At 38.2% G+C, this 18,846-nt stretch overlaps 1 protein-coding gene across 1 annotated transcript in view; it reads left to right on the top strand.

Annotated features, from left to right (window-relative positions):
- Positions 1-4,941: 4,941 nt before the first annotated feature.
- Positions 4,942-18,846, top strand: part of MNAT1 (MNAT1 component of CDK activating kinase) — a 217,955-nt gene continuing 204,050 nt past the window's right edge. The window contains exon 1 of the mRNA XM_047079558.1: positions 4,942-5,124. Within this exon, the coding sequence (XP_046935514.1) occupies positions 5,036-5,124 (89 nt within the window). The 5' untranslated portion in view covers positions 4,942-5,035. The remainder of the gene's footprint in view (positions 5,125-18,846) is intronic.

Raw genomic sequence — 18,846 nt, 5'->3', positions numbered from 1 at the left:
CACTGGTTTCAAATGATTTGTAAAATTGATGAATACTTCTACTTCCTTTGCCATGCTGTCAACACTGAGTCTGCAGTACTGATGTGCAGCCTAAAGCAGTGTTGTGATTTGGGAAAACAATTGAGGCTGGGCTTGTGTGAAGGTGAAAACCAACCTGCTTGTTTCCGTATCTTTGCCTTCCTGCCTGAAGGTAGTGATGAGAGCATATGGAAATCTTTTGCCATTTTAGTCTACTGAAGAAAATCTGGCTCAGCACAAAATTTTACACTTTGCTTAAATATATTTTATGGTGTTGCCACCAAGAGCAGAGATGTTCTTTTTCAAGGCTGACTTTGGCCGCCTTAATAGGCGGATAGATAAAGGGAAGGCCTACATAACTGTGTTTTGGTAGGTTCTTCCTATTTCCAAAGCTTATGTACCGGTACTGTTGAGGAACTAGGTTGCAAAGTAATCTCCCAGGTACCGGAGGTGTTCTATTGTTATTTAGTTATCAATGGTTGATGATATGTAGTTAACATTTCTGAAGGATCATTCATTTGCCAAATATTTACGGAGTCCTGATTAATAACAGGTATTGCATTAGGTACTGAAGGATAGCAAGATGAACATATTGAGGTCTCTGACCCTGAGGAGCTTAAAATATGGTGGGAGAGATAAGACACATCCATTAGGAAATACAACAGAGAGTATGAGAGTGGTGAGGATAAAGAGACTAATTTTGGGAGGCCAAGGGCAATGGGGAATGGATTTTTAGCTGGGCCTTTAAGGACAAGAATTTTGAGAGGACAAGGATAGAGCTCACTAGAGGAAGATTGAATGAAATGAGTAAAGCATGGAGCCATGAAGGTATGTGGTATATTTCTGAATATATTGAGTAATTCAGCATGTCTGTGTTGTGGGGTTTATGTAATTGTGTGGTGGGAGATTAGCTTAAAGGGCAGGCTGGAGATAGATTATGAAGGTCTTTGAATGGAACACTCAGTTTGCAGTGGTGCTCACGGTGGTTTGTGTACACAGTAGTCCGTGTGTAATATCATGGTCATGGTTGATTAGCCCAGGGATGGACACTTTCCCCAAACCAAAACATTCAGAATCCTCTTCTGGGGTTTTTCAAATTTTCATGAAGAAAAAAAGTTAAGGCTGGGAGAGGGAGCCTTGGATATAATGCTTGGGACTTAGTAACCAAGCTATCTGCCTGTGGAGGATGCAGATGAGCAGTAGGTAGGAGGGGACCTAGTGAGTCTCATGGATGGTAGTGGAGGGAGAAGAGCCTGGCAGAGACTGAGTGAGTGCCAGGTTCTAGTCATCTCCCAGGTGTAGCAGCATTCTTGCCGTTTTTGTGGTGATATGGATTTCCCCGAGGAGCCAGAAAGGCCGCTTGGACTGGACTCAGCAGAAGGATGAATTTATTGGAACATAATATCAAACAACGTGAAAAACAGGAACGCAACTGGTTGTGCTTAGAGACCTGCTGTCTCATTTCACCTGCCTCTTTCAAGTTAGTCTTTCCAAGGGGCTTTCCCCAGAAAGTTGGAACCAGGGCTCCCCGTAGTTCTTAATTCACACTTTCTAGCCCCGTTAAAGAGGTTCTACTGTTTTCCCTTCACTGCCAGTTTGAAAAATGTAAGGAGGATCTCTGGTTGTGCCAGTAAGGGTTGTGTCAACCCCTAGGCCAGAGAGTCCGGATTGTGATTAGCAGGCATATTAAGAACCACTGAAGCCTGTGGGGGATGAGTTGTTTTCCATAAGAAGGGGGAGGGATGCTATCTTTAGTCTTGAGACAAAACCGTAAATGTCCCCTAAGGATGGGGAAAGCCCAACCTGGGTCCTTGGGGCTGGGAAAGAGGGTCTGCAAGAGAGAAACACTGCCCCAGGGAGGTAGAATCTACCGAGATGGGAATGCTAGAGGAAGAGCAGATTTGGGAAGAGAAATAATGGGCCAGTTGGTCCACTGTTGGGATGCTGCTGGTTTTTTTTTTTTTTTTTAATGTTTGTTTATTTTTTGGGAGAGTGCAAGCAGAGGGGGGTTGCAGAGAGAGGGGGACAGAAGATCTGAAGTGGGCTCTGGGCTGACAGGCTGGTGGCAGCTAGCCCGATGTGGGGCTGAAACTCCCGCACTCCTGAACCAGGAGATCATGACCTGAGCCAAAGCCGGGCATTCAACCAGCTGGGCTACCCAGGTGCCTCATGGGATGCTGCTGTTTTAAGACATGTAGGAAACCTGATTGTTTAGTGGGTTTTACAAAGACTGAAGTTCCATTTGAATCAGAGTTCAGGTGCTGTCAGGGCTTTCCTTTTTTTTTTTTTTTTAACGTTTTATCCATTTTTGAGACAGAGCGAGACAGAGCATGAACAGGGGAGGGGCAGAGAGAGAGGGAGACACAGAATAGGAAGCAGGCTCCAGGCTCTGAGCCATCAACCCAGAGCCTGATGCGGGGCTTGAACCCATGGACCGCGAGATCGTGACCTGAGCTGAAGTCGGACGCTTAACCGACTGAGCCACCCAGGCGCCCCCAGGCTTTCCTCTTGAAAGCCTTCTGATCATTCTATGTTTGTGGACCCCACGAGTAATAATGGTATACATTTCAGAGTTTCTATTATGTACGAGGCATTGTAGTAGTGCCTTCATACAAGTACCTGTCAGGTAATTTAATCATTACAGCAACCCTGTGAAGCGTATTAAGTGGAAGAAAGTAACTGAGGTAAGGGAGGATAAGAAATTTGGCTCAAAAACCAGTCTGATTTAAGCAAAGGCCAGGTTCTTCCCATTTCATTGCTTCTTTTAGATACTACTACTGATGAGAATACCTATAGTACTGTTAATAATGGCTAACAGTTATTGAGCTCTTATTCTGTGCTAAGCACTTTAAATGAGATATCTCATTTAATCTTTACGTTGCCCTCAATTTATTGTTGGAAAAACTGAGGCCTGAGGTCATGCAACTAGAAAGTAATGAAGTCAGCACTTGAATCCAGCTCTCTTGAAGTCAGATGCCAAATCTATAAGCTCTACTTTTTATTGCCTCTAGCTTTGTGAGAATCATGCTCATCTGATAAGAGTTCCAAGTCAGCTGTTGCTACCATTCTTCTCTTCTAGTAGTTTCCAACCTGGGAAGTGGATAAAGCTGGTAGCAATGTTTCCTTCCACAATCTTCAGTGCTTTCTTTGCCTTGATGTTAAGGTTTGGGCGAAAGGTAAACCAATTCACAAAGTGGTTGGGGGTCTCCTATTCCAGGACATGATTAAAAGTGCCTTGTGGTAATAAACAATAATGCCAAATTAATGGATGACTTCTCAATGTATTATTGCCTAAAATTTTTTTTTGCTCACTGAACATATTCACTCTTTTCCTGTAAGTTTCCTGTTCTATTAAAATATATTAAGATCCTAAAAGTTGTCTTTATTTTTAGAGAGCTTCACTGTGAGTCACATGACTGGTTTGGATGTGGTCTTTTTCAATAAGACAATAGCAGCATAATAAGCCTCCAGGTCAGCACAGCATTTGTATTGCCTATTTTAGTAAACTTATTTGATTAGCTCCTGTTAGTGAACAATGTTACGATCAAGCTGATGACATGATTTATTAGGTGAATCCCTATGTCTGTGTACAAATATAAGCCCTGTGCTTATATATAAGCATATATATATATATATATGTATATATATATATGTGTGTGTGTGTGTGTGTGTGTGTGTGTGTGTATGTATGTAGTGCTATATATAAGCCCTTTGGTCTGCTGGTTCCCAGATGTGATATCTAGCTGTTTGTCAGGTTCCTCCTCTTGTAACCCATGGAAATCCCAACTGTATTACCACACTGAGTTTCATACTGAGTTCACTGTTTAAAACAGTGGGAGTTGGGAGGTGGCTGGCTGGCTCGGTAGGGCACACAACTCTTAATCTTGGGGTCCTGAGTTTGAGCCCCATGTTGGGAGTGGAGCCTACTTAAAAAAAAGTGGGAGTTGGAATGTTGCTTTTTATTGAAAAGAGCAAAAGTGCTATCGAAAGTTAAACTTACCATGTGTGTATATAGCTAGTATTCATTGTATGGGTTAATTTGAAAAACTTTGCATGTCTACTTCTGATGGAATTTGGACCAGATTACAAGATGATGCTTGGCTTAAAATTTTTTTCACAGTGAACTAGTATTTGATGCTCGTTCATTTATTCTTCACTCTACTTATTTAATAAATATCAACATATCCTTGTTATGGCAATGAACATGTGTCCCTTACAGAGGGAGGAGTTTATCTAATAGATCTGTTTATAGGCTTTCTTTGAAATCCTGATAAATGCAGTGAATGTGGTTTACAACTGCCAAAGAGATTCAGGCTCTCAGATCTTACAATTGCTGAAATACAGTGTATATGGTTGGGGTGTTGGGGGGGGCGATGTAAGAACCAGGTGACACTGGTTAAGCACACTTGACAGTCTTGAATTAAGTGACTCTGCAGAACAGATGCCAGAATTTAGTGAGAATCTGTAGTATTTAGGGTTGGTGTAGAGACTTTTGTTATAGGTAAGTTTTTCAAACTTTTATTTGCGAACTTGTGCTTGCATGACTGTGCAAGTATAAAGGAGAATATAAAGCACAGGCTTTCAAATTATTCAAAAGAAAATGGTAGTCTGAATTATTGATTATGTACACAGGGCATAAATCTTTGAAATCATGGTAATGCTTTCCAGACAGTACAAGGTGAAATCTATGTTCCTAATTGTGACGCAGTTCCTTAAAAAAATACTTCTACATGCATGGAGATGGAGCTTTGTGTACAATTTGACATTTTAATAGCTCTTCCCCGAAACCCAGGATAGTGCACTGGCCTACGGAAGCTAAGACCAAGCCCCAGCTGCAGGACCGGAAAACTCGCGGCCGGAACGTTTGTGCTGCAGCGTCTCGCCCCGGGCCGGTGCGCATTTGCAACGGGACCGTCCCAGCCAAGTGCCTGTTGGTAGGAACCCGCTTGGAGGTTTGGGGTTGCTCTGGCTGTAGCTAAAGCAGGCGTCGGGAGAGAATCCACAGGAGGGAACCGCCATGGACGATCAGGGCTGCCCCCGGTGTAAGACCACTAAATACCGGAACCCCTCCTTGAAGCTGATGGTGAATGTGTGCGGGCACACTCTGTGAGTCGGGAGACCGTGGGTTTCATGGGGGTGAGACTCGCAGGATGGGAGGAGAGAGCTGGGAAATGCCTGGCCTGGGCTCAGGGGAGAAAAGGGCGTCGTTCGTTTCAACACTGGGGAGGAAAATAGGAAAAGGTGACGTTGTTTCTGTAAACAGACGGTAGCCCCGAGCCGCGCTGGCCTGCAGGTTCCCAGATGTAGGACCCAGCAGGTTGTCAGGTTTCCCCCTTCATAGCCGGGGTATTTCCAGGCTGTGTTGACAGCTGGGGTCCAGACATGCCGCTGGTTAAAAGCTTGGGGGATTGGAGTGTTTAATTTTACGGAAATGTTTTTATTGAAAAGGGCGAAATTGCTATGAAAACAAAATTACTGTGAATATATACTTCTATTTATTATGTAAGGTAATATGAAAATCGTCTATAAACCATTTTGTCCTGATGGAGTTGGGTTAGATTCTCATCGCTAAAAGGGAGTAAGTCTAGATTCTTGGCGGTTTTGGAGATGTAATGGTGGCTGGTATTTATTGAGTGCACATTATGTGCCAGGCAGTGTTCTAAGCGCTTTACCATGAATTGTCTCACTTCATTCCCAAACAGCCCCATGAGGTAAGTATTAGTATCCTTACCATTTCACAGGGAAGGAGACTGAGACTGCTCAAGGTCCTTATTAAGTGGGCCCTACTAGAATTGGAACACAGGATGTCTGACTCCAGAACGCCCATTTTGGGGGAGGGGAGGAGAAAGAAGGAGGTTAAGTTTGTTTATTTTGAAGAATAAGTGCAGGAATTGGTCACCATGTTTCTTGCCACATTTTTATAGTCACATGTGATTCAGTAAACGTGGTTCTATAAAGCACTTGGGATTGAAGGTGGTGTATTATGGTGAGCATATATTCCTGTAGTTTCTCTGAGGTTTCTTAGAAATAAAAGGTGATGGGTAATCTACAGTGTGATAGACTAGGTCTTTGGGTAAGCATAAATTGCATGGTCAGTTGTAGTTATAATGATTATAATAAGGTTTATTAATGTATTGGTACTTTTTTCTAATTAATTTTTTTGTTATTTATTTATATTTGAGAGAGAGAGACAGACGGAGAGACAGTGTGCGAGTGGGGGAGGAGCAGAGAGAGAGAGACAGAATCTGAAGCAGGCTTCAGGCTCTGAGCTGTCAGCACAGAGCCCCACATGGGGTTTGAACTCCCCAACTGTAAGATCATGACCTGAGCCGAAGTCAGACACTTAGCTAACTGAACCACCCAGGCGCCCTGAGATGACTTATTTTTAATTAGAAATTGCTTTTGTTGTATCCTTAGTCCTTTTTGTTTTCTCATAAGAGTTAAGAATTGTCTAAGTTATTAAGGTGCCTGGCTGGCTCAGTCAGTAGAGTGTTACACTCTTGATCTTGGGGTTGTGAGCTTGAGCCCCATGTTGGGTGTAGAGATTACTTAAAAAATAAAATCTTTAAAAAATTAAGTTATTTTATTTATTTTGGTTATTTGCTAACTTGTTAGGTATAGACCACATTTTATAGTTCTTTTTTGACTTGAAATATGAACAAAATGGATAAAAGAATATAGCGTATTGGATAAAAGAAGAAACTTATGATTTTGAATTTTTTACACAGTCCCTACAGGAACTGTGGCTTTGGGCAAATTACTAACACCTTGCACTCATTTTTCTTTTTTGTGAGAGACAGAGAGCACGTGTGTGCTTGTACACACACTCATGCTAGTGGGGGAGGGGCAACGGGAGAGAGAGAGAGAATCTTAAGAAGGCTCCATGCCCAGCTCAGAGCTGGAGTGGAGCCCGGCTGCAGGTTTTGATTCCAAGACTGGGAGATCATGACCTCAGTTGAAATCAAGAGTCTGTTGCTCAACCACCTGAGCCACCCAGGCACCCCTCATTTTTCTTACCTGAACAATAGAGACAGTAGTACTACCTATATTACAGTGTTTGAGGATTAAATATATAAAATATTTGGAGGTGTTTTGTAGAGCTTCTGTCTCTGTTGTCAAATATAGTATTTGTTTAATATATATTGGTTATATTATCGTTATTACTTGTGAGTAATATGTGTGCTAAGCAGAGATGAAATTAAAACAGGAGTCATTTGGGCTACTATGTAGGACTTGTACAATAATGATTATCTTTAAATGAATTTAAGAGACTATAAAATGTCAAAATAATGGCTTTAATTCTAATGATCTGTAATTTTCTTTTTTAAGATTTTATTTATTTTAATGTTTATTCGGTTTTTTTTTTTGAGAGAGAGAGAGAGAGAGAGAGAGACAGAATGCGAGTGGGGGAGGGGCAAAGAGAGAGGGAGACACAGAATCTGAAACAGGCTCCAGGCTCTGAGCTGTTTGCATAGAGCTCAACATGGGGGTTGAACTCCCGAACCAAGAGATCATGACCTGAGCTGAAGTCTGATGCTTAACCAACTGAACCACCCAGGCACCCCTTTAAGATTTTATTTTTAAGTAGTATCTGCGCCCAATGTGGGCTTGAACTCATGACCCCCAGGTCAAGAGTTGCATGCTCTACCAACTGAGCCAGCCAGGTGCCTCTGTAATTTTTTTTTTTTAATGTTTATTTATTTTGAGAGAGAGAGGATGTGCCCTTGTGCGAGCAGGGGAGGGGCAAAGAGAGAGGGAGAGAGAGAGAATCCCAAGCAGGTTCTGCTGCTGTCAACTCGGAGCCCGATACAGGGCTCAATCTCATGAACTGTAAGATCATGACCTGAGCTGAAACCAAGAGTCAGACACTTAACTGACTGGGCCACTCAGGCACACCTTTGTAGTTTTCTTGATATGAACTTGTTATCATGTTCTTTCTTGGAAAATGGGATTTATATATATATATATATATATATATATATACATACATATATATACATATATATACACACACATATATATACACACATATATATATATGTATATATATACACACACATATATACACACACATATATATACACACATATATATATGTATATATATATACACACATATATATACATATATGTGTATATATGTATATATATATATGAATCCCACCTTTTAAAATATTCGTATATTGGATATCTTTTATAAATCAGTGTGTATATGTCTTCCTCTTTATTTTTAACAGTTGGATGGTAGTTCAGTGTTCAGTTATACTATAATTGATTTAACCAAAAAACATTTTTTTAAGTTTATGTATGTTTTTAGTAATCTCTACACCCACTATGGGCTCAAACTCACAACCCTGAGATCAAGAGTCGCATTCCCCCTCCGACCGAGTCAGCGAGGTGCCCCATTTAACCAAAATCTTTTTTTAAGTTTTTTTAAATGCTTATTCATTTTTGCGAGACAGAGACAGAGTGAGAGTGGGGGGAGGGCAGAGAGGGAGGGAGACACAGAATTTGAAATAGGCTCCAGGCTCTTAGCTGTCAGCACAGAGCCCGATGGGGGGCTCGAACCCATGAACCTTGAGGTCTCATGACCTGAGCTGAAGTCAGACACCCAACCGACTGAGCCACCCCGTTGCCCCCCCAGAATCTTTTTGATGAATATTTTATGTTTCTGTTTTTTCACTGGAGTGAACTTGGTAGCTAGCTAGCTAGCTCTTTGAGCACTTAGGCATATTCATAAGATATAACAGTCAAGCCATAGGGTAAATACCTAGTAGTGTAATTGTATGTGACTTTTAAGTTTTGATAAATATTGCCCAGTTGTTCTCAAAAAAAGGTTGTATCAATTATACTCCCAACAACAATATGGTAATTCTTTTTGCCACAAATCTTTGCTGATATTGGGCATTATTATTTTTTTGATATTCTTGTTCTGATAAGTCATACAACATTATGGATTTTGATGTGAAATACTTTTTTTTAAATTAAAACATGTTTTTAAAAAAATTTATTTATTTTTGAGAGACAGAGTAAGAGTGGGGCAGGGACAGAGAGAGAAGGAGACACAGAATCTGAAACAGGCTCGAGACTCAGCACAGAGCTCTATGTGGGGCTCAAATTCGTGAACCTTGAGATCGTGACCTGCCCTCACAGTTTCTGAGGGGCAGGAATCTGAGAGTGACTTTAGCTGAGTGATTCTGTCCCATAGTCTCTTCAGAGGTTTGCTCAGGCTGTTGTCTGAGACTGAATATCTTTTTCCAAGGTTACTCATGTGGCTCTTGGCAGGAGGGTTCATTTTCTCCCTGTGGACCCTCCATAGGGTACTCATGATGTGGGTTTTCCCAGAGTTTGTGATGAGAGAGGGAGAGAACCAGAAGCCCAGAACTTTCTATGATCTAATCACAGACATGACATTACTATCATTGTGCTGTTTTATTTGTTAATATTGAGCAGCCCTGTTACAATGTGGAAGAGTACGCACAAGAGTGTGAATACTATCAGGTAGGGATTACTGGGCCACCTTGATGTGGCTACCACATGATTTTATATTTGTTCATGTTCTCAAGTTGGCAAAGGCATTTGAGGAGGCGAGAGAGTGAGTAGGAGTAGTGATACCCAAAGGATACCCAAAAGTATAGGATTATGATAAGATTAATTAGGACTGCTGTTTATGGGAAAAAATACAGAAGCAGAAAGAAGTGAAAACATAATGAAAAGATCTTCCTCTCTTAATTGCTAGTAACTGAGGAAGCATATTCCCTTTTGTAGCAATTCAGTCCAGCAAACAGTCAAATGGATTGATTACATGCACATTAAAGATGATTGGATTCCATGTTTGTTGTTTTCCAGTTCAAGGATGAGCTTTGTTTTAATTAAAGAAAAGGAGAATTGTTTTCTTTTTTCAGGACCACCTGTTTCTTTAAGAAACAGGTCTTTTGTAGAATTCTTTCATAGAATTCTGGAGGCATATTGAATTCGATGGATTCAGTTATATTAACTAAGTTTTTAATAATTTAATTTTTTTAAAGTTTATTTTTTAAATTTTATTTTTTTAAATGCTTATTTTTGAGAGAGAGAGAGAGAGAGAGAGAGAGAGAGAATGAGTGGGGGAGGGGCAGAGAGAGAGAGAGGGAATCCAGAGGATCCAAAGCGGGCTCTATGCTGACAGCAGCGAGCCTGATGTGGGGTTTGAACTCACAAACCCTGAGATTATGACTGGGCTGAAGTCGGACACTCAACTGACTAAGCCACCCAGGTGCCCCTTATTTATTTATTTTGGGTGGGGGGCAGAGAGAGGTAGTGACAGAATTCCAAGCAGGCTCCATACTGTCAGTGTAGAGCTGATGTGAGGCTCGAACCCACAAACCATGAGATCGTGACCTGAGCCAAAATCAAGAGTCAGACACTTAACTGAGTCACACAGGCCTGTTAATGATTTAATTTTAATCCCAACCTTTCTTGGCAAACTTGTTTGTGGAAGCTTTACATGTATTTGATTTTACTAAATCTACTTTTTTCATTTTAAACATGCATAAGACACAAAGTAGTAGAATAAAGGAACATGTCCTGATACATGAAAGTCAGTATTTTGTCACATTTACTTAAGATCTTTCTCTCTGTGTCTCTTTGCTTTTTTTTCTATTTCTATTCTCACTGATGATACTGGGTAGTTTGTCCTGAAGAGTTACTACTCTGAATTTTGCTGATTGCGTCGCTGTGGTATTGTTTAATGTGTTCCTCTATATTTTCTGTAAATTATTAGTTACATTTAGAAGCTTTACCAGATTAGGGTTGAATTTATTTATTGTTGGAAATAATGATTAATAAGTGGTGTTAATGTATTTGTTTTAACTGATATTCTGGGCTTATCCAGTACTTTTATGCAAATTAGGAAACAGTGCCTCCTTAGGGCAGGCAAATTAGGAAAAGGCACTCATTCTAGGTAAAAGAATTTGAAAAAAGGGACTTTCTAAGTATTGTTAATTTCTAATTTTATTCTGTTGTGGTAAGAGAACATACTCTATTAATAATTTTAATCTTTTGAAATTTTCTGAGAACTTATTTATGGTCCAGTAAATGGTCTATTTTGGTGAGCAATCAATGTACATTTGTAAAGAATGTTCGGGGTGCCTGGGTGGCTCAGGCGGATGGGTGTGGATGGGTGTCGGACTTCAGCTCAGGTCATAATCTTGAATTTCATGGGTTCGGCCCATGTCGGGCTCCCTGCTGTCAGCCTGGAGCCTACTTAGGATTCTGTGTCTCCCTCTGTGTCTCTGCCCCTCCCCTGCTTGTGCGCAGGAGCTCTCTCTCCCTCCACCCCTCTCTCAAAAAAAAAAAAAAAAAAAAAAAAAAAAAAGAATGTTTTGTGGCTGTCAGGGGTAGTGTGTTATAAATGTCCATTAGGTCAGCTTGGTTGGTAGTGTTACTCAGATCTTCTATATTACAAATTTATTTTATCTACTCATTTTATCAATTACTCCAACTACATGGTGGATTTGTTGGTTTGACCTTTTAGTTTTGTTATGCTTCATGTATTTTGTAGCTCTCTTATTAGGTACATAGGTACCTATGTCTTCCTGATGAATATCTCCTTTTGTCATTATGAATTGTCTCTTGTAGTACTCTTTGTCCTGAAGTTTTTGTCTGAATTAATATAGTCATGTCAGCTTTCTTATGCTGTTTGATGGTATATCTTTTTCTATCCCTTTGCCTTCAACCAATGTATGTCTTATATTAGTAGATACTTATGTCTTCCTTTTTTACTTGGCCCAACAATTTCTTTTAAAATTTAAAAAAAAATTTTATTTTAAGTAGGCTCCACACCCAATTTGGGGCTTGAACTCATGACCCTGAGATCAAGAGTCACATGCTCTACTGCTGAGCCAGCCAGGCGCCCTCCTGGCCCACCAATTTCTGCCTTTTGTTGGTGTATTTGTCCCTTTATATTTAATGTAATTATTGAGCTCATTGGGCTTAAGTCTACTTGTTTTCCATTTGTCTCTTTCATTTTTTGTTCAAGTTCCTTTCTTGCCTTATTTGGACTAATTGGATATTTTATTTTTATTTTATTTTATTTTATTTTATTTTATTTTATTTTATTTTATTTTATTTTATTTTATTTTATTTTATTTTATTTTATTTTAGAGAGAGAATGTGCAAACAGGGGAGAGTGGCAGAGAGATGAGAGAGAGAGAGAGAGAGAGAGAGAGAGAGAGAGAATCTCAAACTGGCTCCATGCTCAGTGCAGAGCCTGATGTAGGGCTCAATCCCAGAACCCTGGGATCATGACCTGAACTGGAATCAACAGTCAGATGCTCAACCAACTGTGCCACCCAGATTGGATATTTTAAAGTATTGGCCTATTAGCAGTAGCTCTTTATTGTTATTTTAATATTTTTAATATTTTTTGAATGGTTTCTTTAGGTATAACAATGTATATCTTTATCAAAATCTATTTAGGGTCAACATCTGATATTCCCATTTTTCACTTCCCATTTCATACCTCACAAATGTGAACAATGTAATTCCATTTACTCACCCATCTCATCTTTTATGCTGTTGATGTATCTTTTACTCTTATATGTGATTCAGTATTGTTATTTTTACTTTAAACAGTTAGTTGTCTTTAAGGAAAAGTGGAAAATTAAGAGAGTCTTTAAAAACACCTTTATTGAGATGTAATTCACATACCATAAAATTCACCCATTTTAAGTGTAGAGTTCAATGGCTTCAAGTTTATTCTCAGAGATGTGCTCACTTGCATTACCATAATCAACTTTAGAACATTTTTGTCACTTCACAAAGAAACCTGTCATCACTTAACCATCACTTTCCAAACATTCCCTTTCCCATATTGCCCCTCTAGCCCTAGGCAACCACTAATCTTACTTTCTATCTCTATAGATTTCCTGTTCTGGGCATTTTGCATAAATGAGATCATTCAATATATGGTCCTCTGTGGTTGGCTTTTACTCAGAATAATATTTTTATGGTTCATCCATGTTGTAGCATGTATCAGGACTTCATTTCTTTTCTTTTTGTTACTGAATAGTATTCCATTGTATGGCTATATCACATTTTATTTATCCATTCATTTGTTGATGGACATTTGGGTTGTTTTCACTTTTCAGCTATTATGAATAATGCTGCTATGAATATTCATGTACAAGTTTTTGTATGGACAAATGATTTTGTTCCTCTCGCTGTGTACTTAAGAGTATAATTTTTGGATCATGTGATAACCCTATGTTTAACCATTTGAGGAACCGTAAGACTGTTTTCCAAAGTGGTGCACGTTTTACATTCCCACTAGCAGTATATGAAGGTTCAGTTTCTCTACCTCTTTTGGCAGCACCTGTTATTTATCTTTTTTGAATTAGAGCCGTCCTAGTGGGTATAAAGTGGTGAAATCGTCCTTTATGTTCACCTTCTTATATACTATATTTGGTGTCCTTCTTCGCTTTTTTTTTTCTTTTTAATTTTTTAGAATTTTATTACAGACGGGGGGAGGGGCAGAGAGAGAGGGAGACAGAATCTAAAGCAAGCTCCAGGCTCCTAGCTTCAGCACAGAGTCCAACATGGGGCTTGAACTCATAAACTTCGAGAACATGACCTGAATCGAAGTTGGATGCTTAACTGACTGAGCCACCCAGGTGCCCCTTTTCTTTCCTTTGGATTATATTTTACAATTGTTGTGATTTTATTTTGCCTAGAGAATTTTCTTTAGTATTTCTTGTAGTGCAGGTCTCTTGGTGAATGATTCTCCCAGATTTTGTTTATCTGAAAGTGTTTTTATTTTGCTTAACTGTGTGAAGGATATTTTTGCTGAATATGAAATTATAGGTTGGCATTTCACCACTTGAAAGATATCAGTGTTTTCTGATCTCCATTGTTTGTGATGAGAAGTTAGCTGTTACTCATATCTTTGGTTCCCTTTACACAAAAATCTTTTGGGACTGCTTTTAAGATTAAAAGAAATTTCTTTTTCAAAATGTTTATTTTTGAGAGAGAGAGCGCGAGCAAGCACGTGAACGCATGAGTGGGGGCGGGGCAGAGAGAGAGGGAGACATAGAATCCTTAGCAGGCTCCAGGCTGTGAGCTGTCAGCACAGAGCCTGACACAGGGCTTGAACTCACGAACCGTGAGATCATGACCTGAGCTGAAGTTGGATGCTTAACCGACTGAGCCACCCAGGTGCCTCTGCTTTTAAGATTTTTCTCTTTAATTTTGGTTTCTGGCAGTTTGAGTATGTTCTAGATATGGGTTTTATTTGTATTCATCCTAGTTGAGGTTTGCTGAGCTTAGATCTGTAAGGTCAGTGTTTTTCTTCCTATTGGAAATTTCAGTGATTCTTTCTGCACTTTTTACACTTTCTTATTATTTTGAAACTCCAGTTACATGTGTGTTAGACTCTTTGATATAATGTAAGTCCCTGTGGTATGACTTATTTTTCTTCAGTCTTTTTTCTCTCTGTTCTTTAGATCAGTTACTTATATTGATTTATCTTCAATCCCATATGCTATTTCCACTCTTTTGGTAAGCTTATTCAGTATATTTTCGTTATTGCACTTTTTATTCTACAGTTTTTATCGTGTTCTTTTTTATAGTTTTCATTTCTTTTAGAATTCCTATCTGTGCATGCATTAAGACTATCTTCATTTAGTTCTTTGAATGTATTTTCATTTAATTCTGGACATACTTTGTGTTAATTCTTTTAAAATATTTATAATATGTGAGGTTTGCCTGGGTGGCTCAGTTGGTTAAGTGTCCAACTCTTGATTTCAGCTCAGGTCATAATCTCACGGTTCGGGAGTTTGAGCCCCACATTGGACTCTGCACCAACACTCCAGAGCCTGTTTGTGATTCTCTCTCTCCCTCCCTGTGTGTGGCTCCCCCTGCCCACGCATGTGCTCTTTCTTTCTCAAGTTAAATAAACTTAAACAGATTTTATAATAGATGATTTTAAGGTTTTTGTTTGCTAGATTCAACATCTTGGCTATTGTAGGATTGATTTCTATCAACTGTTCTTTTGACTTTTTTCTTTTCATTCTTTTCTCTATTTTGGCACATTTAGTACTTTTTTCAGTTGTAAACTAGATCATGTAGATGTTACATTTTAGAGATACTGGAGTTTATCTTTCTCTGTGTGTGTGTATGTGAATTCTGCGGGCAATTCATTTGCTGGCTGATTACCTTGAACTTTGTAAGCTTGGTTTTAATATTTGCTAGGATGGATCTGCAGAGAGCATGGTGTGTTTCCTTACTTTAGTGCGACTTAACTTCCAAAATTCTAATTCCTTGCAAAATTTGTTCGGTCTTGATTTTAAGCTTTGTTAGGGGAGTCTAAGAATAAGTCCTATTCTAGGATGTGATACTTACTCTTAGTTGTGGCCTTTTTGGTATCTTAGCTGGATGTCTAACATGTTAATAAGTTGTAATGTGGTGTCTCTACTCTGGCTGGGTGGGAACTTCAAGGTGTATCCACCACTCTTAACTACCCTCTATCCCTCTTTCATCTACCGTCTTTTAAGCCTTGATTGGTTTTGCCCTGCACATGTGCAGCCTGCTTTTTTGGTCAAGGATTCATGGAGGTTTCCTACAGACTTCTGGACCTTCTGCTTTGCATTTTTCAGCTATATCAAGTGCACTGAATTCTGATCTCTGACTCCTCAGTTTAGCACAACTACTGTGCCCTTCTCAAACTTGTTGTGAATGGCCAAGGAAATTGTGTCAGGTAGAAAACTGAGGCAATTGTAGGCTCACCTTGAGAGTTACCCATTTCTGGAGATTATAGTCTTTGTGTAGTCTATTGTCTAATGCCTGCAAACAGGTGTCTCAAACATTTGTTTGTTTTATGGTTTCTCATGGTGGGAATGCTAGCCTGGCATCAGTTACTACATTGTGTTTTTAAGAAAAAGCTGGCCTTACTATATTGTTGAGTCATTTACTTCCTGTAGTCTCAGTTCTGTGTGTACGTGTCTATTTTCTTACCTCAAAACTGACAATTGCTTGTTCCTCTTTAGCATTTCTTTTGCAGTTTCTCATTTTTTTGTTACTTCAGTTTCTTCCCTAATACTTTCTAGACATTCCCCCCCTTTTTTTAATGGAATGTTTTCAAGTTGATTAGAATATAATGTTGCAGAACAGCTCTGGAGAATTAATGTCTCAAATGTTCTGAATGGTAATTACAATGAACATCTCAAGATCATTCTCCTAATGGAGATGGTTTTTGCTTTCACTACATATATGAGTTGGTGTTCTGTGTATTTTCATAATCCAGATCTATTGAGTAACAGAAAGAATATTGAATCACAAGTTAGAAAATCTAGGTTCTAGTCTTGAATTGTTCATTTGTTTGGGATAGTAATTTTTAATCCCTCTTTAATTTCTTAAAATTTGGGTAATTTAGTTAATAGTTTTGGTCTTTTCTTTGAGTTTACACCTTTTTTGGGCGGGAAGGGGCAGAGAGGGAGGGAGAGAATCCCAAGCAGGCTACACACCCAGTGCATAGATCTCATGACCATGAGATCATGACTTGAGCTGAAACCAAGATTCAGACACTCAACTGACTGAGCTACCCAAGCCCCCCGGTTTGCAATCTTTCTTATACACTCAAAATTTCCAGGTTATTGATTCCCAGACTTACCTCATCCTAAAAATCATCTTGGGTGTCGAGTTCAATTACAAATTTTTGGGCTCCGACATAGATCTCTGAGGGAGAGACTTTGTGTTTTATATTACCTATCAAGAGAGTCTTGTACTTAAGCGATGTTGAAAAACTGTGTGTAAGTAGACAACAGTGAGTATAGCAGACACGGTTACTACCCGCATTAGTTTTATGGTGTTTGAGCTCTTCTGAGTCATTAAAAGGAAATTAGTTGTTTTTTCTTTACAAGAAACCAAAGGGAAGTTTAGAGTTATAAAAATATTCTTTGCAATTAAGGTGTGAAAGTCGGTATTATGCCATTTGTTAAACTATTTGTTGAAAAAGTGCTATTAAACAAACCTGAACTCCTGAAACCTAATTGTCAACCTATTCCTGATGTAGGAAAAGGGACTTTGGGTAAGCAAATAATTTTGGTGGGTGTTTCCTAAACTTACAAATTTTTGCAAGATTAGCATGAAGGGAACAAAAAAGTTTAGGTGGTTCAAAATGCATAAATGTTTTTGTGAAGCAGCCACTAAAGAGGAAAGATCTAAGTATTAGTCCCATTAGGAAAGTGGAATGTGATGTCTGATTTGGCTGTCATGCTGAACATGGCAGCTTGTGTAAAAGTACGTGCCTCAAAATGCTGTTTGTTTTGTCAAAAGAATTGATAGGAGTTGGCAAACTCAGTTAATTTGAAATCAGAAGGAGCCTAGCAATCATCTTTTTAGTTTTGTTCTACACTTGTCCCTTTTTTCTTTTTTTAACAGATGGGAAAACTGAAGCCTATGTAAGGTTAAATGGTTGCATTTCCCACCTGGCCAGCTCTACTTTTTTGTGTCTGTGTAAATCCTAGTTAGGAATTATTCAATTAAATTTTGATCACATTTGCCAAATAAAATTCTTATTAATGTAATGCAACCAGATTGCAACTCAAACCCTTTTAAAATATGAAAATACTACAATACTATCAAAATCTGATTGATACACTTAGAACAATTTTCTTTTTATATTTTTAGTTGCCAGGATGCTAGCATTAAAAAAAAAACACAAAAAAATTTAAATATTCAATAATGATTTTTTTACCAATTCTGTATTTGCCATATCACTTTATTTGATAATGTATAAACAGTGTCATAGTATTTGGCTTTTGAGGTATACACATGCAAATTAGGAAGACTAAATGTATTATTTATACAATGAAGTGATTTGGAGGGTAACTAGTTTTATAGTGTTTTACTTTGCAAACTTCATTTTTTAATTTGTATCAAAAATATACACATGTATAAACAAATAAGTGTATTCCCTACAAAAAGACAAGAAAATGTAATATTTAATGGACCTCATTAGAAATGTTTTGAAGAATTAGGTTTTCTTTCATTCACTGTTAGAATATGTAAAAAAACAAAATTTTGAGATGAAGAAAAGTGGTTGTGTACCTCATTCAATTTTCTTTAGAACACAAATATGATAGTGGCTATATCATTGAAAATTAATGAAGCCTCCATCAATATGGTGCAGTGCCTCTGCATCACTGATTTATATATATTTAATGAGTCTGCTATTCTAATTTCAGGTAACCGAAGCAAACTGCATCTAGCACTAACTCTGATTTACTTACAAACAATTCATTCCATTAAAATATAAATGTCTTGAAATCTACCAATGTTAAGTATAATTTCTTCATAAATAATTCCACAGTGTTTACTTTCAGGCTATAACTAAGTTGTCTCTAAAGAGAGCATCATTTTTTATGACTGCTTTGGATAATGTTACCAAAACATGTTTTATTTGATCTTATTTCTTGTTACTGATCTGTGGAGTTGGAATAGAAAATATGGGAGAAAAAACTTAAAAAGTAGTAGAATTGTGGTGTGACATGGCAAATGTTATATTTTTGAGATCTATCGGAGGATACATGAGGAACATTTTAAGGGTATATTTTTATATTTGACATTAGGAATATAACTTTTAATATTTGCTTTTATTTTCAGTCTTATTTTAAAATGTGTATTTTGTTTATTGAAAAGATAATATTAAAAAACATTTCTAAAAAAATTAAAAACATTTCTGACAACAGAAAAATTGTATATAATATTTTTACAGAGCATTTATTTTAATTTTTACCTTTTGATTCTTGGGAGTGATTCTAGTTAGAAGTCAGTTTTATAGTCTGTGGCCATA

The sequence above is a fragment of the Lynx rufus genome, unplaced genomic scaffold (assembly GCF_022079265.1).
Source record: "Lynx rufus isolate CCGP_SWC_20201006 ecotype Redwood Valley unplaced genomic scaffold, mLynRuf1.p SCAF_17, whole genome shotgun sequence".
NCBI lineage: Eukaryota > Metazoa > Chordata > Mammalia > Carnivora > Felidae > Lynx > Lynx rufus.
This window is presented reverse-complemented; position numbering and strand designations above follow the sequence as displayed.